The following is a 27,795-nucleotide window of genomic DNA, read 5'->3' as shown; positions in this document are numbered from 1 at the left end:
GTGGCATCCACGCACTTCTGGCGGGCCATTGTAGGCCTGGGAGGCCTCCTCCAGGCCTCCGAGGCCTAGAACGGACTTCCGGAAGCAGTATGCTTTCCGCTGTTTCTCCGAACTCAGCAAAATTTAGCTACCGGCTCTGCGGAACGGGTGTGAACCAGCTGAATCCCACTATTGCAGCATCCCCCATGGTCACGTGATCCAAATCCAGATGCTTGGCAACAGACTCGTATTTATGACGGTCGTGACGTCCTGGCTGGGTCACGTGATCCTCCCCTCGGGCGACCCTCTGTCAAGCAAAGTCAGTGAGGAAGTCAGATTCACTTAACGATCGGGTTACTAACGTAAAACTGCAGCGACTCCTTTAACAACGGTGGGGGAAAGAAATGTCGTAAAATGGGCCAAAACTCACTTCCGAAATGTCTCGAAATTTTGGGATCGTTTGTGGTCGTTAAGTCGAGGACTGCCTGTAGACAGATATTTTTACGGTTGCTGCAGAGAACCCGCTGAAAACGTGGACAGCTTTGTTCAAGGTCAAATGTAGTCCTCGTGTTATGGCCGCAACAGAGCCCCTCCCCAAAATTGTAAAAATTAAGCATGACTTATGCCAGGGCTTTTCAACCTTTTCACCCATCGTACCACTTTTAGGATACGGCAACATCCGAGTAGCACCAGTCGCCTAGCAAGGGGTCAAAAACTTGATGACCAAAAAAAGAGAAAAAAAGGAAAAAAGTGATGAAGTACAGGTAGTCCTCGACTTACAAAAATTCACTTAGTGACTGTTCGAAGTTACAATGGCACTGAAAAAAGTGCCCCCCGAGCCACAGCCGAGCAAGACACCTGCCTGCCCGCCCGGCGGCGCTCTTCCTCCTGTCCGAGGTTTTCATGGTTGTGAGCATTTCTGTTGAGGATTGGCAGCGGGGGTGAGGGGTGGAGGGTGTTTGGTTTTTATGCCCCCCCCTTAATGGGTGGTTGCAGCAGGCTTTGGTCACTTCACGTGACCCTGGGACACTGTGACCGTCATAAATATGAATCAGTTGCCAAGCATCTGGATGTAAATCACAAGACCCTGGAGATGCTGCCACATTCCAGCTGATCGGCGCTTCTTCTGGGCTCAGAAGCGCCGGGATCAGCGTTGAGCTCCAGCTGGATCCTGGCGCTGATCCTGGCGCTTCCGCTGAGCCCCGACAGCCCTGCAGCTCCAGCCGTCTCTCGCTCAGGCTTGGGCGGTGCTGCCACCGGTTCAGCTCATCCCCCTCCCCCGCTACCACTTTTCTAGGATGGTCGCGTACCACCTGCTAGGTGCCAATGTACCACAGGTGGTACCCGTGCCACTGGTTGAAAAGCCCTGACTTATGCAACACTGCTTTTTATTGTCGGAAGTTCCGGTCCCATCTATGTAGGATTATTTATAGTCTGGGCTGACTGTTTGATTTAGCATTTTCAACTAGTTTGATGTTTTCTCCGTTTTTTGTTTTTTTTTTTACAAATTTTATGGGTTTATCAGAAAATAAAAGACGGGCGTTTCGTGTTTTGATCTTTCCTCTAGTTTTGTACGCCTCCCAGAGTCAACCGGAGTTTGGTGCCCATCAATTAAAATTAAGAATTAATAAATTACGCGGCCTAAAGGAATCGGAGAAGGTCCTCCACTTATGACTGGAGCCGAGACTAAAATTTCTGTTGCTAAGCGAGACAGTGTCTAAGTGAGCTTTGCCCCGTTTCACGACTTTTCTTCACACCGTCGTTAAGTGAATCCCTGCAGTTCTTAAGTTAGAAACAGGGTTGTTAAGGGAAGCCGGCTTCCCCCATGGACTCGGCTTGTCTGAAGGTCGCAAAAGGGGATTGCGTGACCCCCCGGGAGACGCTGTGCGACCGTCATAAATAGGAGTCAGTTCCCAAGCCTCTGGATTTTGATCACGTGACCGCGGGAATGCTGCAACGGTCGTATATGTGAAAAACAGTCCTAAGTCGCTTTTTTCAGTGTCGTTGTAACTAAATGAGCTGTTGTAAGTCGAGGATTATCTCTAATCACTTCCAGGCAATGTTTTCTCCACGGCCGCTTGTGTGTGTGGCGGGGGGGGGGGGAGTCCAGTCCAAAGATGAACGACTTGTGTGGCAATTTTTGTGTATTTTTCCTCTCTTCCCAGAATCACCACCTCTCTTTCTCTCTCTCCCTCCCTCTCTCTCTCATTCTCTCTTTTTCTCTTTCTCCTCTCCTTCCCTCTTTCTCCTCTCCTTCCCTCTTCTCTTTTTCTCTCTCTTTCTCTTATTCTTTCCTTCCCTTTCTTTCTCCTCTCTTTCTCTCACTCTCCTGTCTTTCTCTCATTCTCTCTCCTTCCCTCTCTCCTTTCTCTCATTCTATCTTTCTCTTTCATTCTTTCATTCTTTCCTTCCCTCTTTCTCTCCTTCTCGTTCTTTTTTCCCTTCTCTTTCTCATTCTGACTTTCTCTCATTCTCTCTCATTCTCTCTTTTTCTCTTTCTCCCTTCTCTCTTCTCTTTCTCTCTCTTTCTCTCTCATTCTTTTTCTCTCCTTCTCTCCTTCCCTCTTTCTCTCTTTCTCTCACTCTCTCTCTTTCTGTCTTTCTCTCATTCCCTCTCTCTTTTCTTCTCTCTTTCTTTCTGTCTTTCTCATCCTTATTCTCTCCTTCTGTCTCTTTCTCTTCTTCTCTTTCACTTTCTCTCCTGTCTTTCTCATTCTCTTTCTCTCTTTCTCTCATTTTCTCTCTCATTCTCTCTTTCTCTCCCTCATCCTCTCTCTCTCTCCTTTTCTCTCACTTTCCTTGTCTCTCTCATTCTCTTTCTCTCCCTTTCTTTCTCTCATCCTCTCTCTCATCGTCTCTCCTCTCCTTCCCTCTTTCTCTTTCTCCTTCCTCTCTTCTTTCTCTGTCTTTCTCTCCTTTTTCTTTTTCTCTTCTTCCCTCTTTCTTTCTCCTCTTTCTCTCACTCTCTCTCCTTCTCTGTCTTTCTCTCTCATTCTCTCTCCTTCCATCTCTCTTTTTCCTCTCATTCTGTCTTTCCCTCTTATTCTGTTTTATTCTCTCCTCTCTTTCTCTTCTTCTCTTTCATTTTCTCTCCTTCTGTCTTTCTCATTCTCTCTCTTTCATTTTCTCTCTCTCTCTCTCTTCCTCAAAGTCTCTTCCCAATTTCTCAAGGCGACCTGGGTGGTCATCTCCGTCCTTCTTGAAGGATTTCCTTGAAATTCACGTTTCCCTGTCTTGCTTTTTCTGGCACTGCCTAATCACTATTTGTTGTTCTCAGGAGTTTATGTTTAAAAGCAGAAAAAGACAGTTTGTTAATTGGAAAGAAAAGATAAGGCATGAATTTGCCGGTTCAAAGGTCTTCACTCATTTCCTGGCCTGGAAGATCCTAGTTTGATGTTAATGAAGTTGGTCAATGTTCTTTATTTTTTAATTATTATTATTTTTGGCATGCTCTCACAAGCTTTGCCAGGCTGCTCTGGGGAAAAAAAAGGGCCGAATTAATGTGAATTCTAGAGAGATATTGGCAGACTAAATTTCAACACAGCGAACTGTGTGTATGTGAACGGAAATACAATAAAATCAAATTGTGTGAATTTATAAACACACACACACAAACATGCACAAGAAGAGACTGGACAGCCCTTTGTCTGAAATGGTATAGGGTTTCCTGCCTGAGCAGCAGGTTGGACTAGATGACCTCCAAGGAACCTTCCAACTTTATTTTTTTATTATTATTATTATTATTATTATTATTATTATTATTATTATTATTATTATTATTATTATTATTATTATTATTATTATTATTATTATTATTATTATTATTTACACACAAGTGTTCCCAGAGCAAAACTGAAATCTTCTCCACTCATCTAGGATCTGATTGCTGGGTTAACACAAAATCTTGAATTCTAAACTCAGCAAATGAGAATTTGCATGATACCTTCAGTGGCGTAGCGTGGGTTGTCAGCACCCGGGGCGGGGCAAGGCAACCGGAAGCGGAAATAGAGGGGCGGGCGGGCGGTGACGTCACGGCACTGCCGAAAAGACGCGCCCCGCAGCGGCGTAGACTTTCCAAGAAGAGTCGCGCGCATGCGGGATGCTTCCGGGTCCCTCTCGAGGGCGGCTGGGCGGGGCTCCGACCTGCAAGAGCCGCTGCATTCAAGCTCGCACGTGAGCCCCGCTAAATAAAGCCAGGCATGCGCACGAAGCTAGGCCAGCCGGCCGGCGGGTCCGTCTTCGCTCGGCCAAGCCTGCCGGGGCGCCTGCGGGGCGCTTGCGGTTGGCCTGAGCCTGGGCGGAGAGTTGGCCGCTTCTATTTATTTTATTCAGTTTATGTGGCCGCCCATCTCACCTGCCGGACTCGTTTCGCTTTGCAAGAAAGAGCAGCTCGAGAGCGGAGCCAAGCCGACTCTGTGCAGCCCTTGGGGCTCCCTGAGCAGCTCAGTGCGAGCGCGCCCCCCCCAGATGTTGCGCCCGGTGCGGCCGGCCCCCCCTGCACCCCCCACGCTACGCCACTGGATACCTTAATCCATGTTTCTCAGGCTTGGCAAATTTAACATCCATGAACTTCAACTCCCAGAATTCCCCTGCCGGGAATTAGCATACAGGTAGTCCTGGATTTAGGCCCACGACTGAGCCTAAACTTTCTGTTGCTAGGTTAATTTGGCTGCGTTTTACAATCTTTCTTCCCACCGTTGTTAAGGAAATTGTTAAGTCAGTCACACAATTGTTAACTGAATCCGGCTTCCCCCACTGACTTTGCTTGTCAGAAGGTCACAAAAGGGGATCGTGCGACCCCAGGATGCTGAGACCGTCATAAATATGAGTCCGTTGCCAGGCGTGTGAATTTTGATTCGCGTGACTGTGAGGGATGCCGCAACGGTTGTAAGTGTGAAAAATGGTCAGAAGTCACCTTTTTACCCCTGGCGGTTGGAACTTCAGTCACTAACAAATGGTTGTAAGTCGACTACCTTATAAACTTCCTAACAGTGAGGACAATTAACCAGTGGAACACCTTGCCACCAGAAATCGTGGACGCTCCATCACTGGAGGTTTTGAAGAAGAGACTGGACAGTCACTTGTCTGAGATGGTGTAGGTTCTCCTGCTTGAGCGGGGGGTTGGACTAGAAGACCTCCAAGGTCCCTTTCAGCTCTATTCTATTCTGTTCTGTTCTATTCTATTCTATTCTATTCTATTCTATTCTATTCTATTCTATTCTATTCTATTCTATTCTATTCTATTCTATTCTATTCTATTCTATTCTATTCTATTCTATTCTATTCTATTCTATTCTATTCTATTCCATTCCATTCCATTCCATTCCATTCTATTCTATTATTTCATATTCTATTCTATTCTATTCCATTCCATTCTGTTCTGTTGTTCTGTTCTGTACTACTCTACTCTCTGTTGTTGCTACTGGCGAAGTCGTGTCCGACCCATCGCGACCACATGGACGACGTTCCTCCAGGCCTTCCTGTCCTCCACCATCTTCTGGAGTCCATTTAAGCTCACGCCTACTGCTTCAGTGACTCCATCCAGCCACCTCCTTCTCTGTCATCCCCTTCTTCTCTTGCCCTCAACCTTTCCCAGCATGAGGCTCTTCTCCAGCGAGTCCTTCCTTCTCATTAGCTGGCCAAAGGATTTGAGTTTGAGCTTCAGGATCTGGCCGCCTAAAGAGCAGTCAGGGTTGATCTCCTCTAGGACTGACCGGTTGGATCGCCTTGCAGTCCAAGGGACTCGCAGGAGACTTCTCCACCACCAGAGTTCAGAGGCTTCAATTCTTTGGCGCTCAGCCTTTCTTATGGTCCAACTTTCACAGCCATACATTGCAACTGGGAAGACCACAGCCTTGACTATACGCACTTTTGTTGGCAGGGTGATGTCTCTGCTTTTTAGTGTGCTGTCTAGATTTGCCATGGCTTTCCTCCCCAGGAGCAGGCGTCTTTTAATTTCTTGGCTGCAGTCCCCATCTGCAGTGATCTTGGAGCCCAGGAAAATAAAATCTGTCCCTGCCTCCATTTCTTCCCCATCTATTTGCCAGGAATTGAGAGGGCCGGATGCCATGATCTTGGTTTTCTTTCTACTCTACTTTATTCCATCCCATTCCATGTTCTCCTTTCTATACTATTCCATTCCATTCCGTTTCATTCCATTCCATGTTTTTCCCTTTTCTTTTCTATTCTGTTCTACTCTACTCTCTACTCTACTCTATTCCATTCCATTCCATTCTCCAGCTTTTCCACACATCTCCTGAACCTGTTTGTTGATGGAGGTGGTCAAGGTGAAACGCAAGCATCTCACGCCCCCAGAAGCCACCTACAACAGTGAGTAGCAGGAGATTCTCCAGGGAGAGCTGAGATGGCTCCCATTTCTGGATGGTTGGATGAGATTGTTCCGGGATGATCTCCACAATCAAAAAACACCTCCACAGTTTTGCATGAATCACACTGCCAAAGAGACAGATGGGTTGTGATGCACACCCCACACACGTGTAGTAGGAGAAAACTATGGGTTTAAGTCTTCTGATCCAGCCAGGGCTTCTCGTAGCCCACGAACCAGATGGCCCTTTGAAACCACTTACTAATAAAGAATATTAATCGCTCAGGGTTGAAACGAAGAGTGCGCTCTGAGCTTGGTTGTTATCCTGCAGACATTTCGTTGCCCAACTGTGTTACATCATCAGTGACAGGACAGAGGGGGGTTTGTGGAGTGGAGAAGGAAAAGGGGAGGAGGAGAAGGAGAAGGACTGTGGGGTTCTTGGTGCCCTCTCAGCTTGGCTCTTTTCTTGGAGACGTTTCATAAGCCAAACTAGGTAACGTCATCAGTGCTACAAGGATTGGGGGTTGAAGAGGAGGAGGAGAGGAGGAGGGAGGGAGGGAGGGAGGAGGAGGAGGAAGAGAAATGAGGAATCCTTGGTGCTTTCTGAGCCGGGTTGTTTTCCTGCAGACGTTTCATTACCCAACTAGGGAACATCATCAGTGTAGAAGAGAAAGGGGTTAGCATTCAACCTTTGTAGCACTGATGATGTTACCTAGTTGGGCCATGAAACGTCTGCAAGAAAAGAACCCAGCTCAGAGACCACGAAGGACCCCACAGTCCTTCCTCCTCTCTCTCCCTTCTAGCATTCATGTTGCTACCTAGCTGGGTAATGAAATGCCTACAAGAAAACCACCAAGCTCAGAGAGCACCAAGGAGATCAAGTCCTCCCTCCTCCTCCTCCTCCTCCTCTCCACAAAGCCCCTCTCCCTTCTAGCCCTGATATTCCATAGATATTCTTCTATTCTATTCTATTCTATTCTGTTCTATTCTGTTCTATTCTGTTCTGTTCTATTCTATTCTATTCTATTCTATTCTATTCTATTCTATTCTATTCTATTCTATTCTATTCTATTCTATTCTATTCTACTCTACTCTACTCTACTCTACTCTACTCTACTCTACTCTACTCTACTCTACTCTACTCTACTCTACTCTACTCTATTCTATTCTATTCTATTCTATTCCATTCCATTCTATTCTGTTCTAGATCCAATATATATTCTATTCTATTCCTTTTCTCTGTTCTATTCTATTCAATTCTATGTTCTATCCTATCCTATCCTATCCTATCCTATCCTATCCTATCCTATCCTATCCTATCCTATCCTATCCTATCCTATCCTATCCTATCCTATTCTATTCTATATCCAATATACCGGTACTTTCTATTCTATTCTAGATCCCATATCTATTCTCTTTTATTCTAGATCCCATATCTATTCTATTCTATTCCTTTTCTCTGTTCTATTCTATTCTGTTCTAGATCCAATATACATTCTATTCTATTTTAGATCCAATATTTTATTCTATTGTATTCTTTTTCTCTCTTCTCTTCTCTTCTCTTCTCTTCTCTTCTCTTCTCTTCTCTTCTCTTCTCTTCTCTTCTCTTCTCTTCTCTTCTCTTCTCTTCTCTTCTCTTCTCTATCCAATATCTATTCTATTCTATTCTATTCTATTCTATTCTATTCTATTCTATTCTATTCTATTCTATTCTATTCTATTCTATTCTATTCTATTCTATTCTATTCTATTCTATTCCTACCTGTGTGACTCAAAGCTTCTTCAAATCATCTTCTGTGGCTATCATGTATTCTTGGTAACTAGCATCAAAAGTGAATTCTTGGCTATAGATGAGATCTGGACATATTATGGTCTGCGGGTTACCCCTTCCCCTATTGGTTTGTCCCCTGCATGAGAGTCCCACTTTCCCACGTGCCCACTTGGGAAAATATACAGGTAGTCCTCGGCTTACAACCATTTATTTAGTGACTGTTTGAACTTACAACGGCACTTAAACAAGCGAGCTACGACCGTTTTTCATACTTACGACTCTTCCAGCATCCCCGGGGTCACATGATCAAAATTCAGACGCTTGGCCACTGACTTGTATTTATGACGGTTGCAGAGTCTTGGGGTGTGTGTGTGTGTGTGTGACGTGATCCCCTTTTGCAACCTTCTGGCAAGGAAAGTCCATGGGGAATCCAGACTCACTTAACAACCATGTTACTAACTGGAGTGATTCACTTAACAACGGTCAAAAAATGGAGCAAAGCCCACTGAACGAATGTCTTGCTTAGCGACAGAAAATGGTGGGCTCAGTTGTGGTCCTATGTTGAGGACTACCTGTAATTGCCCACCCCCGCTCTGCAACATCCCATAATGTTGTGGGGTGGAGGGCACCCTAAGAAGCTGTTTGGTGCCCTTTCTGGTCTCACCTGCCTGTTTTTTGCTGATGTGTTCACACCACATACTAAACCCACTTTACCAGGCTCACACAATCCGTCATCGACTAACGGAATAGGCTGCGTTGAGAGAAACTACGCATAGGCACAGCGCTTGCGATCCCCCCCGCCAGGCATTCGCGCAACTCCGATCAGGATTAGCGCTACGGCACCCCACACAACATGTGGTGTGAACACACCTGTAAGTCTTGACCTGGGTCTCTTGAAGTCCGCTTGCACGGCCTACGTTAAGGCAGGGTTTCTCAAGCTTGTGGACTTAAAGATGGGTGGACTTCAATTCCCAGAATTCCCCAGCCAGCAAAACTGATTGGTTAGCTGATTTGTTTTCCTTCCTTCCTTCCTTCCTTCCTTCCTTCCTTCCCTTCCTTCCTTCCTTCTCCCCTCCCTTCTTTCTTTCCTTCCTCCCTCCATCTCTTTCTCCGCATCCTCCTCCTCTCCTTCCTTCGTTCCTCCCTCCCTCCCTCTTTTCACCTCCTCCTCCTCCTCCTTTCCTTTCCTTTCCCCCCTTTCCTTTCCTCTCCTCTCCTCTCCTCTCCCTTCCCTTTTATTCCTTTCCTTTCCTTTTATTCCTTCCCTTCCCTTCCCTTCCCTTCCCTTCCCTTCCCTTCCCTTCCCTTCCCTTCCCTTCCCTTCCCTTCCCTTCCCTTCCCTTCCCTTCCCTTCCCTTCCCTTCCCTTCCCTTCCTTTCCTTTCCTTTCCTTTCCTTTCCTTTCCTTTCCTTCCCTTTTATTCCTTTCCTTTCCTCTCCCCTCCCCTCCCCTCCCCTTATTTTTTTGACTAAGGAAGAGTGGAGAAGTGTGTGTGTGTGTGATGACCCCATGCCCACCATTTTGGAGAGTTTGAATCTCGCCCGGGCTTAGCTGCATACGGGCCTCTGCGCAGGTGTGTGCCTGTTGCGTATTTTTTAAAAAATTATTTATTTATTTTATTAAATTCATACGCTGCCCGTCTCACTATCCAGCCCCATGCCAGGGGTGGGTGGGAGGGGACCGAGGGGGGGGGGGCAAGGCAGGGCTTCAATTGGATGGTGGCAGCTACCATTTTGACTTTTTTTTTTAAAATCCCTCCTGGATGCTCCTAGGATTTGGAAGCCACATAAGAAATAAATAAGTAAATTTAAAAAAATAAAATAAAATCAGAAATCCTTTTCCGGGCGAATCCGGGCTCCCCGTTTCCAACTCTGCAGGGCCGTTGTTCTCCCAGGCTTCTAGATTGCTCGGGTCCTGAAGTTGTGGCGAGCATGCAGGTTCAGAAAAGGCCCCCCCTCCCTGCCCCATCAGCAGGGCAAGAAGAACGAGAGAAAGATTAATAGGATCTGAGTTGGCGGGGGGGGGGAAAAAGGGGGGGTGTTTTCGGCCATTCCCACCACCAAGAAAAGACGGTTAGTCCCGTTCTTGCAAAGCCCGTTTTCATTCCAGGGTTACAAGGAAGGAGTGTTAGCAAAGGAGGCAACGGAAGCGGAGCCGTGGCCGGGATCCGAGGGAGGAATTCCTGGCCAGGAGAAGGATTTGGTGTTGCATGCTATGTCCAGAAAGGCCATCAGCCGATTTTTCTCTTAGGAATCCTGGAGTCAGGAGCTTGGTAGGTGGGGAGGGAAAGGTATTAACTAGCACCTTCTGAATACGGCAGCTGGAAGAGCCAGCTATGGAAATCGTGAGGGGAGGGGGCATGTGACCCCCCTCCCCCCGTTGTAAATATAATATTCCCCCCCTTCCCCCCCCGCGGGGAGGCTGAGGGGCTTGGAGCCCGTCTTCCTTCTTAGGCTCCTTCCTGTGCTGGGATCTGGGTTAGGCTGCCGAGGGATCCGAGTCCTTGCTTATCGAGATCCAGTTCTCTGTTGGCGGGGTTTCGGCCACTGTGGCAAAGGCAAAAGGGGAAAGATGGGTGCAAGGAAGGAAGGGAGGGAGGGGTAAAGGGAGGGAGGGGAGGAAGGAGGGGATAAAGAGAGGGAGGGGAGGAAAGAAGAAAGGAAGGAAGGAAGGAGGGAAGGAAAGAAGGAAGGATGGGATAAAGGGAGGGAGGGAGGGGAGGAAAGAAGGAAGGAAGGAAGGAAGGAAGGATGGGATAAAGGGAGGAAGGGAGGAGAGGAAAGAAGAAAGGAAGGAAAGAAGGAAGGAGGGAAGGAAGGAGGGAAGGAAGGATGGGATAAAGGGAGGAAGGGAGGGGAGGAAAAGAAAGGAAGGAAGGAGGGAAGGAAGGAAGGGATAAAGGGAGGGAGGGAAGGAGAGGAAGGGAGGAAAGGAGGAAGGATGGAAAAGAGGGAGGGAGGGAGAAAGGAAGGAGGGAGGGAAGGAGGAGGAAAAAAGGAAGGGAGAAAGGAAGGGAGGGAGGGGGAGGGAGAAAGGAAGGAAGGAGGGAAGGAAGGATGGGATAAAGGGAGGGAGGGAGGGAAAGAAGGAAGGAGGGAAGGAAGGAGGGAAGGAAGGATGGGATAAAGGGAGGGAGGGAGGGAAAGAAGGAAGGAGGGAAGGAAGGAGGGAAGGAAGGATGGGATAAAGGGAGGAAGGGAGGGGAGGAAAGAAGGAAAGAAGGAAAGAAGGAAGGAGGGAAGGAAGGAGGGAAGGAAGGATGGGATAAAGGGAGGAAGGGAGGGGAGGAAAAGAAAGGAAGGAAGGAGGGAAGGAAGGAAGGGGTAAAGGGAGGGAGGAAGAAGGATGGGATAAAGAGAGGGAGGGAGGAAAGAAGAAAGGAAGGAAAGAAGGGAAGGAAGGAGGGAAGGAAAGAAGGAAGGATGGGATAAAGGGAGGGAGGGAGGGAGGAAAGAAGAGAGGGAGGAAGGGAAGGAGGGAAGGAAGGATGGGATAAAGGAGGAAGGGAGGGGAGGAAAGAAGGAAGGAAAGGAAGGAAGGAGGGAAGGAAGGAAGGAAGGAAGGAAGGATGGGATAAAGGGAGGAAGGGAGGAGAGGAAAGAAGAAAGGAAGGAAGGAAGGAGGGAAGGAAGGAAGGGATAAAGGGAGGGAGGGAAGGAAGGAAAGAAGGAAGGAAGGAAGAAGGAAGGAAGGAAAGAAGGAAGGAGGGAAGGAAGGAAGGAAGGAAGGATGGGATAAAGGGAGGAAGGGAGGGAGGAAAAGAAAGGAAGGAAGGAGGAAGGAAGGATGGGATAAAGGGAGGGAGGGAAGGAGAGGAAGGGAGGAAAGGAGGAAGGATGGAAAAGAGGGAGGGAGGGAGAAAGAAGGAGGGAGGGAAGGAGGAGGAAAAAGGAAGGGAGAAAGGAAGGGAGGGAGGGGGAGGGAGAAAGGAAGGAAGGATGGACCGAGAGGAAGGGGCCCAGGGAAAGAGGGGAGGGAAAGAAAGAAAGAAGCAAAAGAGGAAGGGAAGGAGGGAAGAAAGAAGGAAGGGAGGGAGGAGGGAGGGAGAGAGAGAGGGAAGGAGGCAGAGAAGGAGGGAGGAAGAGAGGAAGGAAGTGAGGGAGGGCAGCAAGAGAGAAAGAGAGAGAGAGCCAGTCAGAGCATGCACCATGCACCCCGCCACAGCCGCCCAGCGGAGATTCCCGGGTTAAGTTTCAGCGTGCACGGAAGGCGCCCTTGCAGGTTGCTGCCGGGGCTTCGGACCAGAATTACTGGAAGAACACCCCCACCCCCCCACCCCCCACCCAAACCTCGGATTTTCCCATCCCCGCCTGGCTTCGCTTTGTGCGAAAGGGCGCCGCTGCGTCTCTCGTGGGACTTTGCAGGCGCACCTGTGTTGGCCTGGAGCAAGGGGGGGGGGCTGTCTCCCAACCTGGCCCCTGGGGTGACTCGTGGACTTCAACTCCCAGAATCCCTCAGCCAGCTTGGGAGTTGAAGTCCACAAGTCGCCCAAGGGGCCAGGTTGGGAGACCCCTGGCCTGGAGGGATTCTCACCCGCGCAGGCGGCAAGAGAGAGGCCGTCCCCGACTTACGACGGTAAATCGAGCCTGCAGTTTGGGCCGTAGGTTCGGAGGGATGAGAAGCAGACGACGGTCGGACTGGGTTTTAAGCGTGGCAAGGACGGTCGTAGAACGGGGCAAAACTCACTTAATAACCCTCTCTCTAGAGAGGGCCTTTTTTTTCCTTCCGGTCTTGGAGGGCCGAAAGTTTGGGACTTACCGTAAACCACAGGGGTGCCCAAACTCTAAAGGGGTGATGCAGGCAAGTCCTCGACTTACGACTGTTCATTTAGTGACGGTTCACTGTTGTTATTGTTGTTCCAGGGTTTCCCGCCTGAGTAGGGGGTTGGACTAGAAGACCTCCAAGGTCCCTTTCCAACTCTTATTATCATTATCATTATTCCCAGCTGAAGGAGATTTGCTCCATGCCCTTTGGGGCCAATCCTCCTAGACCACATGGGTGGGCTTGTCAAGTGGCCCTCAGGCCCCGTCGGACCCTCCCCACCCCCTGTCGTTGAGGACCACCCACACCATCCTCTTACTTTTGCAAAGCGGCACCCGGCTGCTCCACACACCGTCCTTCATGCACTCCATCTGGAAGGTCTCGCTCTCCACACCGTCCTTCAAGAAGAATAAAAAGAAATTCGAAGAATAAAAAGAAATTCATTTTCAGGGCTGGTGACCAGCCGGACAATTTATTTCCCTGAATTCATGGTTGTTGTTTTTTTCCCCCCATGGGTCGCCCTCAACTTACAAGCACCCGTTTAATGACCGTCTGAAGTTACAACGGCACTGGGAAAAAAGGGACCCGGGACCGTGTCTCACACTTATGACCGCTACGGCCTCTCTGTGGTCATGTGATCAAAATTTGGACGCTGGGCAACTGGCCCGTACTTACGACGGTTGCGGTGTCCCGGTGTGTGTGTGCGCGTGTGTGTGTCACGCGATTCCCTTTTTGCGACCTTTTGAATAGCCAAGTCACGGTGACGACTGTGTTCCTAACTTAACCCCTGCAGTGATTCACTTAGCTACTGTCTTACTCGCTTAGTGACTGCAGGGATTCACCTTAACGACTGCAAGGAGAAAGGTCGTAAAGTGGGGCAAAGCTGACTCCACAACTGCCTTGCTTAGGAATGGAAAAATCGGGAACAATATTCTGGCTGTAAGTCGAGGACCCCCTGTGCTGGGCTGGCCTCTTGTACGCATAATTTCTTGCCGTTGGGAAACCGCTGGTTCTTCTGGTGCAAACTGCTGACCTCGGTTAATGAATGTTAACTTGGTTAATGAATGTTAACCACGTTTTCTTGGTTTTTGTGTCGCCCTGAATTCAACAAACTGAACTTTCAGCTAACTCATGAGCTGACTAAAAACTTGACTTTTCCAAAACACCAGAGAGGCTAAAAACTAACCAGGTTTAACTGGCCATGGACTGATTAACCCACACATGAAGCCACTAGGACAGGGGTCTGCAACCTTGGCGCCTGATCTCCGCTCCTTCCGGCGCGATCTTAAAACCCACCTTTTTGAACAAGCTGGCCTGGCCTGATGGGATGGGGTTGGGTTTTATAAATTGGTCTTAACTTTTAATCTGTACTAATTTATTACGGGCATTGCTGTTTAATTACTTTTTAATAATTTTTAATTTTTGTATCTTGTTTTTATTATGTATTGCCCTGTTCACTGCCCTGAGTCCTTCGGGAGAAGGGCGGTATACAAATTAAATTAATAATAATAATAATAATAATAATAATAATAATAATAATAATAATAATAATAACAACAACAACAACAACAACAACAACTTTAAGACTTGCGGACTTCAGCTCCCAGAATTCCTCAGCCAGCAAGCTATCCTATCCTATCCTATCCTATCCTATCCTATCCTATCCTATCCTATCCTATCCTATCCTATCCTATCCTATCCTATCCTATCCTATCCTATCCTATCCTATCCTTCTAAGTCTTAATACTGTTATTTTATTTTTAAATTTGGTTCGTTGCTCGGTGACACGGGGACCAGGGGCGGGGGGGACTATCAAAACCAGCTTGCCAACCAATAAATTAAGATGCATCGTGGGAGCATGAATTGAATGGACTTGAATAGTTTATACGGTCAAGTGTGATTTAGACACAGAAGGAAAGTTTGCCTCTTTTTAGAGACTGTGCAAGGTTAGCTTCAGCATGGAGATAGACTGCTCCTGCCGAAGGAGGCTCAACAGTACGGCAGGCAGTGCGACCTGTTATGACCGAACTTGAGTAAACTCTGTTTTTCTTGATTTCTCTGCCGGGGCCCTACCTACCTTCACGACGTTGTATCCCGGATTGCAACTGATCACGACTTGGTCCTTGAAGGTGTAGGTGGCTTGCGATGGTTCCAGTTTCCCATGGATGGGAGGATCCAGAAGTGGACACGGATCCCCTGGGTTTAAGATGAGTCGAGAGGGAAAAAGAAAAAAAAATACAGTCGTGGATTAAACAACTCCAGAGTTATGCGGGTTCTCGGAGGTTTCTTTTGCAGCCCCAAATCCAGCTTGGGTGTATGATGCTAATTTTGAAAAATGCAATTTTCATAGCATTGTGGCTTGTTTTTTTTTTTCCCGACCTGTGCGTTTCCTGGCTTGTCTCTTGCCTGCTCTGAATTTACAGCATTTTTTTCATTCGGAAAGCAACATAGAAGCTGGAAGGGGCAGCTTTCCAAATTTTGCAAGAGACTTTCCTCCACAAAGGAAAACGTGTATACACTGGGCGGAAAGATGGTTAAAAAGGAAGAGGGCGATATTATCAAAAGAAGGTACTAATGAGCAAGAGAGAGAGTCCGGTCTAGTCTAGTGGTTAAGATACCATGTGAGAAAGCAGAAGAGAAGTTTGAGTCCCATCTTAGCCGTGAAAGGCGGCTAGGTGACTTTGGGCCAATCACCAGGAGACGGTGAGTTCTAGTCCCGCCTTAGGCATGAAAGCCGGCTGGGTGGTTTTGGGCCAATCACCAGGAGATGTGAGTTCTAGTCCCGCCTTAGCCATGAAAGCCGGCTGGGTGGCTTTGGGCCAATCACCAGGAGATGTGAGTTCTAGTCCCGCCTTAGGCATGAAAGCCGGCTGGGTGGCTTTGGGCCAATCACCAGGAGACGGTGAGTTCTAGTCCCGCCTTAGATACAAAAGCTGGCTGGGTGACTTTGAGCCAATCCCCAGGAAACAGTGAGTTCTAGTCCCGCCTTAGGCATGAAAGTCGGCTGGGTGACTTTGGACCAATCACCAGGAGATGTGAGGTCTAGTCCCGCCTTAGGCATGAAAGCCATCTGGGTGACTTTGGGCCAATCACCGGGAGACGGTGAGTTCTAGTCCTGCCTTAAGATACAAAAGCTGGCTGGGTGACTTTGGGCCAATCACCGGGAGATGGTGAGTTCTAGTCCTGCCTTAGGCATGAAAGCCATCTTGGTGTTTTTGGGCCAATCACCAGGAGACGGTGAGTTCTAGTCCCGCCTTAGACATGAAAGCCAGCTGGGTCACTTTGGCCAATCACCAGGAGACGGTGAGTTCTAGTCCTGCCTTAAGATACAAAAGCTGGTTGGGTGACTTTGGGCCAATCACCAGGAGATGTGAGTTCTAGTCCCGCCTTAGGCATGAAAGCCGGCTGGGTGATTTCGGGCCAATCACCAGGAGATGTGAGTTCTAGTCCCGCCTTAGGCATGAATGCCAGCTGGGTGATTTCGGGCCAATCACCAGGAGATGTGAGTTCTAGTCCCGCCTTAGACATGAAAGCCAGCTGGGTCACTTTGGCCAATCACCAGGAGACGGTGAGTTCTAGTCCTGCCTTAAGATACAAAAGCTGGTTGGGTGACTTTGGGCCAATCACCAGGAGACGGTGAGTTCTAGTCCTGCCTTAGGCATGAAAGCCATCTTGGTGTTTTTGGGCCAATCACCAGGAGACGGTGAGTTCTAGTCCCGCCTTAGACATGAAAGCCAGCTGGGTCACTTTGGCCAATCACCAGGAGACGGTGAGTTCTAGTCCTGCCTTAAGATACAAAAGCTGGTTGGGTGACTTTGGGCCAATCACCAGGAGACGGTGAGTTCTAGTCCTGCCTTAGGCATGAAAGCCATCTTGGTGTCTTTGGGCCAATCACCAGGAGACGGTGAGTTCTAGTCCCGCCTTAGACATGAAAGCCAGCTGGGTGACTTTGGGCCAATCACCAGGAGACGGTGAGTTCTAGTCATTCTCTTTCAGCTCAACCTACCTCACAGGTTTGTCTTTGGGAGAAAAATACCTTGAGTTCTTTATAAAAATAATAAAGGCAGTTTAAATAAAATAAACATTATTGGCAACTGTTTGGCCAGCCGAGGAATTCCGGGCGTTGGTCTACTCCTCTTAAAGTTGCTGAAGTTGGAAGAAGTTGGGCTAGATGACCTGAAAGTTACCTTCTAACTTTTAGACTCCATGGCTATATGTTACCTGTCGTCGTGTATGTTAATTTCCACCCTCCATTCTCTCCTGAATTATCGCTGTGGAAGAGGATTTGAACTTGGTTGCTCCGAGTTTCAATCCGTCCTGGAGACCTTTCTCCGCAAAAGGGCCCAAGTTCTTTTGATCCAGCTTTGATCTGTCAAGTGACAAAGCCAAGGTTTATGGAACAAGGCCAGGTGAGGTCCCCAGAGAGTGTGCAGAGTGCAGAGGAGAGCAGCAAAGATGATCAGGGGGCTGGAGAATAAAACATATAAGGAATGGTGGCTGGAATTGGGGATGTCTAGTTTAATGAAGAGAAGGACAAAGAGGGACATGATAGCAGCGTTTCAATCTCTCAGGGGCTACCCCAAAGAAGAGGCAGTCAAGCTCTTCTCCAAAGCCCCTGAAGGCAGGACAGGAAGCAACGGATGGAAACCAATCAAGGAGAGAAGCAACCTAGAACTAAGGAGAAACTTCCTGACAGTTAGAACAATTAACCGGTGGAACAACCTGCCTCCAGAAGTTGTGGGTGCAGGAATTGGGTATGTCTAGTTCAATGAAGAGAATGACCAGGCGGGGAACAGGATAGCAGTCTTCCAGTATCTCAGGGGCTGCCCCAAAGAAGAGGCAGTCAAGCTATTCTCCAAAGCACCCGAAGGCAGGACAAGAAGCAACGGATGGATGGAAACCCATCAAGGAGAGAAGCAACCTGGAACAAAGGAGGAATTTCCTGACAGTCAGGACAATTATCGATATTCTTGAATAACAACCACTTGGTCAGTGACCGTTCAAAGTTACAACAGCACTGGAAAAAAAAGTGACATATGACCATTTCTCACATGTTGGTGCTGTCTGAGCTGTCTTGTTTTCTTGGATACATTTCATGGCCCAAATAGGTAACATCATCAGTGCTAGAAGGGAGAGGGGTTTGCGGGGAGGAGGAGGAGGAGGAGGAGGAGGAGGAGGAGGAGGAGGAGAATTATGGGGTCCTTGGTGCTCTCTGAGCTTGGTGGTTTTTTTGCAGACATTTCATGACCCAACTAGGTAGCAACATCAGTGCTAGAAGGGGGGAGGAGGAGGAGGAGAAGGAGGAGGACTGTGGGGTCCTTGATACTCTCTGAGCTGGGTTGTTTTCTTGCAGACATTTCATGACCCAACTAGGGAACATCATCAATGTTAGAAGGAAGAGGGGATTTGGTCTCGGTTTATATACAATATAACTCCTCCTCCCTTCTAGCACTGATGACATTCCCTAGTGGGGTCCTGAAACGTCTGCAAGGAAACAACCAAGGGCCCCACAGTCTCCTCCTCCTCCTCCTCCTCCTCCTCCTCCTCCTCCTCCTCCTCCTCCTCCTCCCTTCTAGCACTGATGACGTTCCCTAGTGGGGTCCTGAAATGTCTGCAAGGAAACCACCAAGCTCGGGGGGCACCCAGGACCCCATAATGCAACAGCTCTTTCTCCTTTCCTGCAGTTATGGGTTAGAGCAGGGGTAGGCAACCTCGGCTCTTTTATGACTCATGGACTTCAACTCCCAGAATTCCTGAGTCAGCTATGCTGACTCAGGAATTCTGGGAGTTGAAGTCCATGAGTCATAAAAGAGCTGAGGTTGCCTACCCCTGGGTTAGAGGGATTAAAAATGCTGACCTTGATGTAATCGTAGGGGCAGGAGACCTCCGGGTGATCTTCAATGTCGAAACTCTCATCAAACTGGAGGGCAATGAAAAATCCTTCTTCCAGCTCAATGCGGTACACGCAGTCGGAGCTTTTAGGATATGAGTTGGGGAAATCGGGGCTGTGGACCACCCCACTCCTCTGAGTGAAGAGGTTGTTGCTGCACTCCACTGCAAGAGATACAGACACAGTGCTGGGTCAGAGGAAGATCAGATTAACCTGCTTAGTTTTGGACTGACGGTATGAATAGATCGGTAGTCCAAATTTATGGCAGGGGGTTGGACTAGAAGACCTCCAAGGTCCCTTCCAGGCCTGTTGTTCTGCAAGAATCAGACTCTTGATTTACTACGGATGTTGCTGCAATGGTCCCTGACTTATGACTGAGCCCCAAAGTTTTGTTGCTAAGCAAATGGAGTGAAGTTTTGCCCAGTCTCACGTCCTTCCTTGCCGCCGTTGTTAAGTGAATCACTGCAGCTGTTAAATCAGTAAGACAGCTGTAAAGTGAATCCGGCTTTCCCCCCCATTGGCTTTGCTTGTCAGAAGGTTGCAAAAGGGGATCACGTCGCTGCGACCGTCATAAATACGAACTAATTTGCCAAGCAACCGAATTTTGATCAGGGATGCTGCAGCGGTCGTAAGTGTGGAAACCCGGTCACTAAGCGAACTTTTGTAACTCAAGCACTACCTGTAGTACTTTGGAATCTGCCTTCCACATTTCAACCCAGTCTCGGCCGAAACCTAAAAGTCTCAGGCTGGGTGCCCCAGCCGAAAACCGATCCCAGTTTAATCCTGACCGAGTTTTGGAGTTTGTTATTTGCCTCCCGGAGACCCCCACGGACCCTGATCGTGCCTGCCCTTTTGGGGTGATGGGAAAAGGGTGGCGGATTGGCCCCGAGGCCCAAAGCCGGAGGAGGAACCATCGCAAACCAGGTTGAAGGGGTCAGGAGGGTACTGACCTTTGCACGTCCGGTTGTCCGAATGGAGAATGTACCCAAAACGGCACGAACAGTAATAGCCCCCGATGTAGTTGTGGCAGTGATGGTCACAAGCCAGTTCTTCATCGCTGCTCTCCGAGCATTCATCGATATCTGTGATGGGACAGCAAAATCGTGTCAATCAACCACCCCTGTCTCACACCCGTCTGAGATGGTGCAGGTTAATAATAAGTTGGAAGGGACCTTGGAGCTCATTTAGTCCAACCCCCTGCTCAGGCAGGAAACCCTCTAGCATTTCAGACAAATAGTTGTCCAGTCTCTTCTTAAAACCTTCCAGTGTTGGAGCACTCATCACTTCTGGAGGCAGGTAGTTCCACTGGTTAATTGTTCTAACTGTTAGGAAGTTTCTCCTTAGTTCTAGGTTGCTTCTCTCCTTGATGAGTTTCCATCCGTTGCTTTTCCTCCTGCCTTCAGGCGCTTTGGAGAACAGCTTGACTCCCTCTTCTTTGGGGGCAGCCCCTGAGATATTGAAAATCTGCTATCATGTCACCCCTCACCCTTCTCTTCGTTAAACTACACATACCCAATTCCAGAAGCCGTTCCCTATATGTTTTAGCCTCCAGTCCCCTGATCATCTTTGTTGCTCTTCTCTGTACTCTTTCTAGAGTCTCAACATCTTTTTTGCACCGTGGTGAACAAAACTGGACGCAGTATTCCAAGTGTGGCCTTACCAAGGCCTTGTAAAGTGGTATTAGTACTTCATGTGATCTTGATTCTATCCCTCTGTTAATGCAGCCTAGAACTGTGTTGGTTATTTTGGCAGCTGCAGCACACGGCTGGCTCATATTGAAGCGATTACCCACTAGGACACCTACATCCCTCTCATAGTTGCTACTGTTGAGCCAGGTACCACCTAACCTGTACCTGTCCATTTGGTTTTTCTTGCCTAAATGTAGAACCTTACTTTTTTCACCACTGAATTTCATTTTGTTAGATAGCGCCCAGGGGGGGCTGGACTAGAAGACCTCCAAGGTCCCTTCCAGCTGTATTCTATTAAAACTGAATTAAAAACTATTATAGGGAGGAAAAACATGCACCGTTCAGGGCGAGCTGCGATTTGTGTTTTGTTGATCGACGCTCTGTACATTTCCACCGAGCTTTATAAACCAAATTGGGTTGTGTACATAGCACTTCGCACACAAACGCGTGTGCGCGCGCGCACACACACACACACACACACACACACACACACACACACACCCTCTCACCCACTTCTGCTGTATTTTCTCAGCTCCTGATTCTTGCCGCCCAGCCTGGGTCGCAAATCACAGCTCGCCACTCACCAAGAACTTTTCCAAGGTGGAAGCTCTCTTTTTATTTATTTTCTGAGAGTTAGAACAATTAATCAGTGGAACGACTTGTCTCCAGAAGTTGCGGGCGCCCCAACGCGGGAGGTTTTTTCCCCAAGAAGAGACTGGACAGCCATTTGACTGGAAAAGTCTTATAGGCTCTCCTGCTTGAAGAGGGGGCTGGACTAGAAGGCCTCCAAGGGCCCTTCCGGCTGTATTCTATAAATTTCTTTCAGATTCTCAAGTCATCCAGGTCAGGGTTTGTCCCAAAGGGGTCTTTTTTTTCCTAGGACTTTCTTGTTTTTTCTTTGAAGATGTTTCGCTTCTCACTCAAGAAGCTTCCTCAGCTCTGAGTGGATGGTGGGGGGGGGGGCGGAGTGGAAGGATTTATACTCCTTGCAGAGGGATTTCCAGAAAACAATGCAGACCAACAGGAAGCGTTTGGGCTTCAGTTGGAGATTCTCAGACAACACAAAACTCATCCCCAACAGACAGGTAAAACCTCCAAGTGGCCTCAACGACTCTCTAAAAGAAGGCAAAGGACCAGCGGTCTGCAAGGAGTAAAAATCTTTCCCTTCCCCACCATCCAGTCAGAGCAGAAGAAGCTTCTGGGAGGAGAAGCGAAACGTCTTCAAGGAAAAAGCAAACTCACCGATAGGTATTCATTTTGGCTAAGTAGAGAAATGGTGCTTGGGTCTTCTTAAGATCGCTCCAATCGATTAAGATAAAGAGAGCCAGCGCCTTAGTAGTGGTCAAGGTGCTGGCCCAGAAGCCAAGAGACGGGAGTTCGAGTTCCTCCTTAGGCAGGAAAGCCAGGTGGGAGAATTTGAACCAATCACCAGGAGACGGTGACTTCTAGTCTTGCCTTAGGGCATAAAAGCTGGCTGAGTAACTTTTGGATCAATCACGAGACGCGGTGAGTTCTAGTCCCGCCTCAGGCATGAAAGCCAGACTGGGTGACTTTGGGCCAATTGCCAGGAGATGGTGACCTCAAAGTAGCCAGTTAGGAAAAGTAACTAGAACTCACAGTCTCCTAGCAATTGGACAAAAGTAACCCAGCCGGCTTCCGTGCCTAAGGAGATATAAAAGCTGGCTGGGTGACTTTGGGTCAATCACCAGGAGACGGTGAGTTCTAGTCCCGCCTTAGGCACGAAAGCCAGCTGGGTGACTTTGGGCCAATCCAAAGGAGACGGTGAGTTCTAGTTCCGACTTAGGCATGAAAAGCCATCTAGGTGACTCTGGGCCAATCCCCAGGAGACAGTGAGTTCTAGTCCCGCCTTAGGCATGAAAGCTGGCTGGGTGACTCTGGGCCAATCACCAGGAGACGGTGAGTTCTAGTCCCTCCTTAGGCATGAAAGCCAGCTGGGTGACTTTGAGCCAATCACCAGGAGACGGTGAGTTCTAGTCCCGCCTTAGGCATGAAAGCCGGCTGGGTGACTTTGGGCCAATCTCCAGGAGATGGTGAGTTCTAGTCCCGCCTTAGGCACGAAAGCCAGCTGGGTGACTTTGGGCCAATCCAAAGGAGACGGTGAGTTCTAGTTCCGACTTAGGCATGAAAAGCCATCTAGGTGACTCTGGGCCAATCCCCAGGAGACAGTGAGTTCTAGTCCCGCCTTAGGCATGAAAGCTGGCTGGGTGACTCTGGGCCAATCCCCAGGAGACGGTGAGTTCTAGTCCCGCCTTAGGTATGAAAACCGGCTGGGTGACTCTGGGCCAATCCCCAGGAGACGGTGAGTTCTAGTCCCGCCTTAGGTATGAAAGCCGGCTGGGTGAGTCTGGGCCAATCACCAGGAGACGGTGAGTTCTAGTCCCGCCTTAGGTATGAAAACCGGCTGGGTGACTCTGGGCCAATCCCCAGGAGACGGTGAGTTCTAGTCCCGCCTTAGGCATGAAAGCCGGCTGGGTGAGTCTGGGCCAGTCCCTCTCTCTCAGCTCACCCCACCTCACAGGGTGGTTGTTGTGTGGAGCATCGGAGGAAGGAATATTATGTATGTTCACCGTCTTGGGTTACCTATAAACTACTAAGTAAGAAAGATGGCATTTTTTTAAAATACGGTCCAATAAATAAATAAATAATGGTTAGACTCCACTACGGTCATAACCTGGGGACTACCTGGGTGTGAGTTCCGCTCTTTCCTCGCACTGAGGTGACTTTCTCCTCCTTCTGACTTCCAATGTTGGCCTGTAGCCAGTCCAGACGGGCCAACAAACTACTAACCAAGACATCCAGACTCACCCACAGCGGCGTAATGGGCGTCAAAGCCCGTGAAGCGTTCCTCGTTGGAGAAGTCCGATCGGAAAGTGAGGCTCATGTGTGACCCCGGAGACGTGATCGGCTCTTGTCCAGGGGTCTGTTCTGGATCTCGATCCTCCTTCCCGCAGAAAGTCGCCAAGACCTGGTCCTCAGACTCGACCTGTTGGACATCCAAAGGACAAAAAAATATATCTCTACAAACTTAAACATAGATGTAAGAGGAGGAGAGAATAGAGTAGAGCTGGAAGGGACCTTGGAGGTCATCTAGTCCAACCCACTGCTCAGGCAGGAGAACCTTATACCATTTCAGACAAAGGGCTGTCCAGTCTCTTCTTAAAAACTTCCAGTGTTGGAGCATTCACAGCTTCTGGAGGCAAGGAGTTCCACTGGTTAATTGTTCTAACTATCAGGAAGTTTCTCCTTAGTTATGAGTTGCTTCTCTCCTTGATGAGTTTCCATCCGTTGCTTCTTGTCCTGCCTTCAGGCGCTTTGGAGAATGGCTTGACTCCCTCTTCTTTGGGGCAGCCCCTGAGATGTTGGATGGCTGCTATCATGTCACCCCTAGTCCTTCTCTTCATTAAACTACACATACCCAATTCCTGTAACCGTTCTTCATATGTTTTAGCCTCCAGTCCCCTGATCCTCTTTGTTGCTCTTCTCTGTACCCTTTCTAGAGTCTCGACATCTTTTTTACACAGTGGTGACGAAAACTGGACGCAGTATTCCAGGTGTGGCCTTACCAAGGCATTGTAAAGTGGTATTAGTACTTCACGTGATCTTGATTCTATCCCTCTGTTGATGCAGCCTAGGATTGTGTTGGTTTTTTTGGCAGCTGCAGCACATGGCTGGCTCCTATTTAAGGGATTGTCCACTAGGACTCCGAGATTGCTTCTCTCCTTGATCCGTTTCCATCCGTTGTCACTTCCAACTTTATTATTATTAATTCCTCAATTCAGGTTTGTGCACTCGAGACTTTTCCCAACACTTCTAACAACGAGTAGTTCCGTGTGGGTGCAATTGGAGTGTTTTTGGAAATTTTACCTATTGCCTTCCAGCTTTAGTGGCTCTGTGTGCCACGGGGGTGACTGTTGTACAAGCAGTCCTCAAATTACATCCATAAATCTAGCAACTGTTTGAAGTTACAACGGCGTTGAAAAATATGAATAGCATAGCACAGCATAGCATAGCATAGCATAGCATAGCATAGCATAGCATAGCATAGCATAGCACAGCACAGCATAGCATAGCATAGAATAGAGCTGAAAGGGACCTTGGAGGTCTTCTAGTCCAGCCCCCTGCTCAAGCTATACCATTTCAGGACCTATGATTTCTGGTGGCAAGCTGTTCCACTGGTTAATTGTCCTTACTGTTAAGAAGTGACGTGACTCTAGTCTAATAAAAAGCAACTGTTTGAAGTTACAACGGCGTTGAAAAATATGAATAGAATAGAATAGAATAGAATAGAATAGAATAGAATAGAATAGAATAGAATAGAATAGAATAGAATAGAATAGAGCTGAAAGGGACCTTGTAGGTCTTCTAGTCCAGCCCCCTGCTCAAACTATAACATTTAAGACAAGTGACTGTTTAGTCTGTTCTTAAAAACCTCCAGTGATGGAGCACCTATGATTTCTGGTGGCAAGCTGTTCCACTGGCTAATTGTCCTCACTGTTAAGAAGTGACTTGTGACTCTAGTCTAATAAAAAGGACGACTAGGGGAGACATGATAGCAGCCTTCCAATCTCTCAGGGACTGCCCCAAAGAAGTGGGAGTCAAGCTATTCTCCAAAGCCCCCGAAGGCAGGACAATAAGTGACAGGTAGAAACTAGTCAAGGAGAGAAGCAACCTGGAACTAAGGAGAAACTTCCTGACAGTTGGAACAATTAACCAGTGGAACAACCTTCCTCCAGAAGCAGTGAATGCTCCAACACTGGAAGTTTTTAAGAAGAGACTGGACAGCCATTTGTCCGAAATGGTATAGGGTTTCCTCCCTGAGCAAGGGGTTGGACTAGATGACCTCCAAGGTCCCCTTCCAGCTGTATTCTATTTTATTCAACCCTTTGCAGGCTTAAGACGCTAGGCAACTGACTCATGTTTATGACAGTTGCAGCCGTCCCGGGATCCCCTTTTGCGACCTTCCGACAAGCCAAGTCAGTGAGGGAGGTGGATTGACTTAAGAACTGTGTGAGTCCCTTAACAACCGAAGTGGTTCACTTCACAAACGTGGCAAGCCAGGTCTTAAAATGGGGCAAAACTCACTTAACGAATGTCTCACTTAGCAACGGGACCTTTCGGTTGAATTGTGGCGATACGTCAAAGATTACCAGCGGCTCAGATCCTTGTGGAGAGCGTAAAATTCCGATAAATCTTTATACTGATTAGAAGCCTCCTCGCCTCTCTTGCTTCACACAACCATTCATTCAGTGCCCCTTGGAAGCTGCAACGGCATTGAAAAAGGGGACTTGTGACCGTTTTTCATACTTACGACCGTTGGCAGCATCCCCCCCTCCCGGGTCTTGTGATCAAAATTCAGACCCTTGGGCAACTGGCTCACATTTACGACGGTCGCAGCGTCCCTGAGTCCTGGGATGCCCTTTTGCTATTAATTTTTACCCAGTTTTTAGTTTCTCATCCATCTGTTGTCAATGAATAAAACATCCGAAGGGCTCTGGGAGAGATTCCTGCATGGAGGAACATCGTGGACCCCCAACTCCATCTTCCACTTCATCCCAATAATACTAATCAGATCCTGAAGCAGGGCACTGCCACTTCCTTTCAGGAAGCATGCGTGGGGAAATCAAACGCTAAGGAGAGAATACTTTTCCCTCAACGTGGTTTTTTTTTGGGGGGGGGGCTACTGGGAAAATTACATTTCTCCCAGTCCCAGCTACAACTGGAAGGTTGGACAGGATTTGGATGCAATGAGGAAGCTTCGTTCAAGCGGACGTGTGCATGAAAGCAGGAGTGGAAGGAAAAATATAGGATCTAAATCAGAAAGAGAGAGAGAGAGAGAGAGAGACAGAGAGAGAGAGAGAGAGAGAGAGAGAGAGAGAAAGACAGAAAGAAAGAAAGGAAGGAAGGAAGGAAGGAAGGAAGGAAGGAAGGAGGAATGCAAGGAGGGATGGAGGGAGTGATGAAGAGAAGGAAGAAAAGAGAAGGAAGGACGGAAGGAAAAAAGAGAGAGAGGGAGGGTGGAATGCAAGGAGGGATGGAGGGAGTGATAAAGGGAAGGAAGGAAGGAAAAAAGAAGGAAGGAAAAAAGAAGGAAAGAAAGAAAGAGAAAAAGGAGGGAGGGAGGAACGCAAGGAGGGATGGAGGAAGTGATAAAGAGAAGGAAGAAAAAAGAAGGAAGGAAAGAAAGAAAGAGAGAGAAAGGAGGGAGGAACACAAGGAGGGATGGAGGGAGTGATAAAGAGAAGGAAGGAAGGAAAGAGAAGGAAGGAAAAAAGGAAGGAAGGAAAGAAAGAGAGAGAGAGAGAAAGGAGGGAGGGAGGAACGCAAGGAGGGATGGAGGGAGCGATGAAGAGAAGGAAGGAAGGAAGGAAAGAGAAGGAAGGAAAGAAAGAAAGAAAGAAAGGAGGGAAGGAAGGAAGTAAAAAAGGAAGGAAAGAAGGAAGGAAGAAAAGAAAGAAAGAAAGAGTAAAGGAAAAAATAAACCAGCTGAACAAACCATCTTCAGGTCACCCAAGTTGAGAAACACTGATCTACATTCATCTTGGCTTCCATTCCTTCACACGTAATTTTCTCTCCCCAGTTTTTGGCAGCTTCTCCAAAACCCCAGAACAAACCAGGATAATTAATCAATCCTTCCTGGAAGGACAGTTCCTACCCTGGTCAGCCCAAGAGGCATCCTGGTTGACAACCTGCGGTCACGCCGGAGACCAGCTTTTTATTTTTCCTGGAAGAAGGGACCAGCTAACCATCCCGTTTGGAGCTAGGCCAAGCCGGTGGGCTTCCAAGGCAACCCACCCCACCCTGCCCCGATATAAATTAACCCCCCCCCGCGGCCCCCCTCACACAAAGCGTTTTGCCACCAGGGTGTGATGGCCTCAGTTGCCAATGCGTGAAGTCATGGCGCCAGTCGGAAGATTCCGCAAAGTGGTCTGCATTTTTCAAACCAAAGCCCAGGCGAAATGCATTTTTATCACTGAGTAAAAGATAATTTTGCTATTTGTACTTAGAACGGCTGCAAAGGAAATTGGAACCGTCCTTTCCTTTCCTTTCCTTTCTCTATTTCCTTTCCTTTCCTTTCCTTTCCTTTCCTTTCCTTTCCTTTCCTTTCCTTTCTCTATTTCCTTTCCTTTCCTTTCCTCTATTTTTCCTTTCCTTTCCTTTCCTCTATTTCCTTTCCTTTCCTTTCCTTCTTTCTCTATTTCCTTTCCTTTCCTTTCCTTTCCTTTCCTTTCCTTTCCTTTCCTTTCCTTTCCTTTCCTTCTTTCCTTTCCTTTCCTTTCTCTATTTCCTTTCCTTTCCTTTCCTTTCCTTTCCTTTCTCTATTTCCTTTCCTTTCCTTTCTCTATTTCCTTTCCTTTCCTTT

The 27,795-nt window shown here is 48.0% G+C and overlaps 1 protein-coding gene across 1 annotated transcript in view; it reads right to left on the bottom strand.

Annotated features, from left to right (window-relative positions):
- Window positions 1-27,795, bottom strand: part of MASP1 (MBL associated serine protease 1) — a gene marked incomplete at both ends in the record, with an annotated part of 80,733 nt that overhangs the window by 17,643 nt on the left and 35,295 nt on the right. Inside the window, 6 exons of the mRNA XM_081329959.1 lie at window positions 13,156-13,234; window positions 14,914-15,032; window positions 17,058-17,205; window positions 18,694-18,890; window positions 19,677-19,808; window positions 23,241-23,418. Of these exons, the coding sequence (XP_081186085.1) occupies window positions 13,156-13,234; window positions 14,914-15,032; window positions 17,058-17,205; window positions 18,694-18,890; window positions 19,677-19,808; window positions 23,241-23,418 (853 nt within the window). The remainder of the gene's footprint in view (window positions 1-13,155; window positions 13,235-14,913; window positions 15,033-17,057; window positions 17,206-18,693; window positions 18,891-19,676; window positions 19,809-23,240; window positions 23,419-27,795) is intronic.

This window comes from Vipera berus (genome assembly GCF_964194415.1).
Source record: "Vipera berus genome assembly, chromosome: 5".
In the NCBI taxonomy this organism is placed as follows: Eukaryota; Metazoa; Chordata; class Lepidosauria; order Squamata; family Viperidae; genus Vipera; species Vipera berus.
The sequence above is the reverse complement of the archived record's forward strand: the minus strand, read 5'-3'. Positions and strand labels throughout refer to the sequence as shown.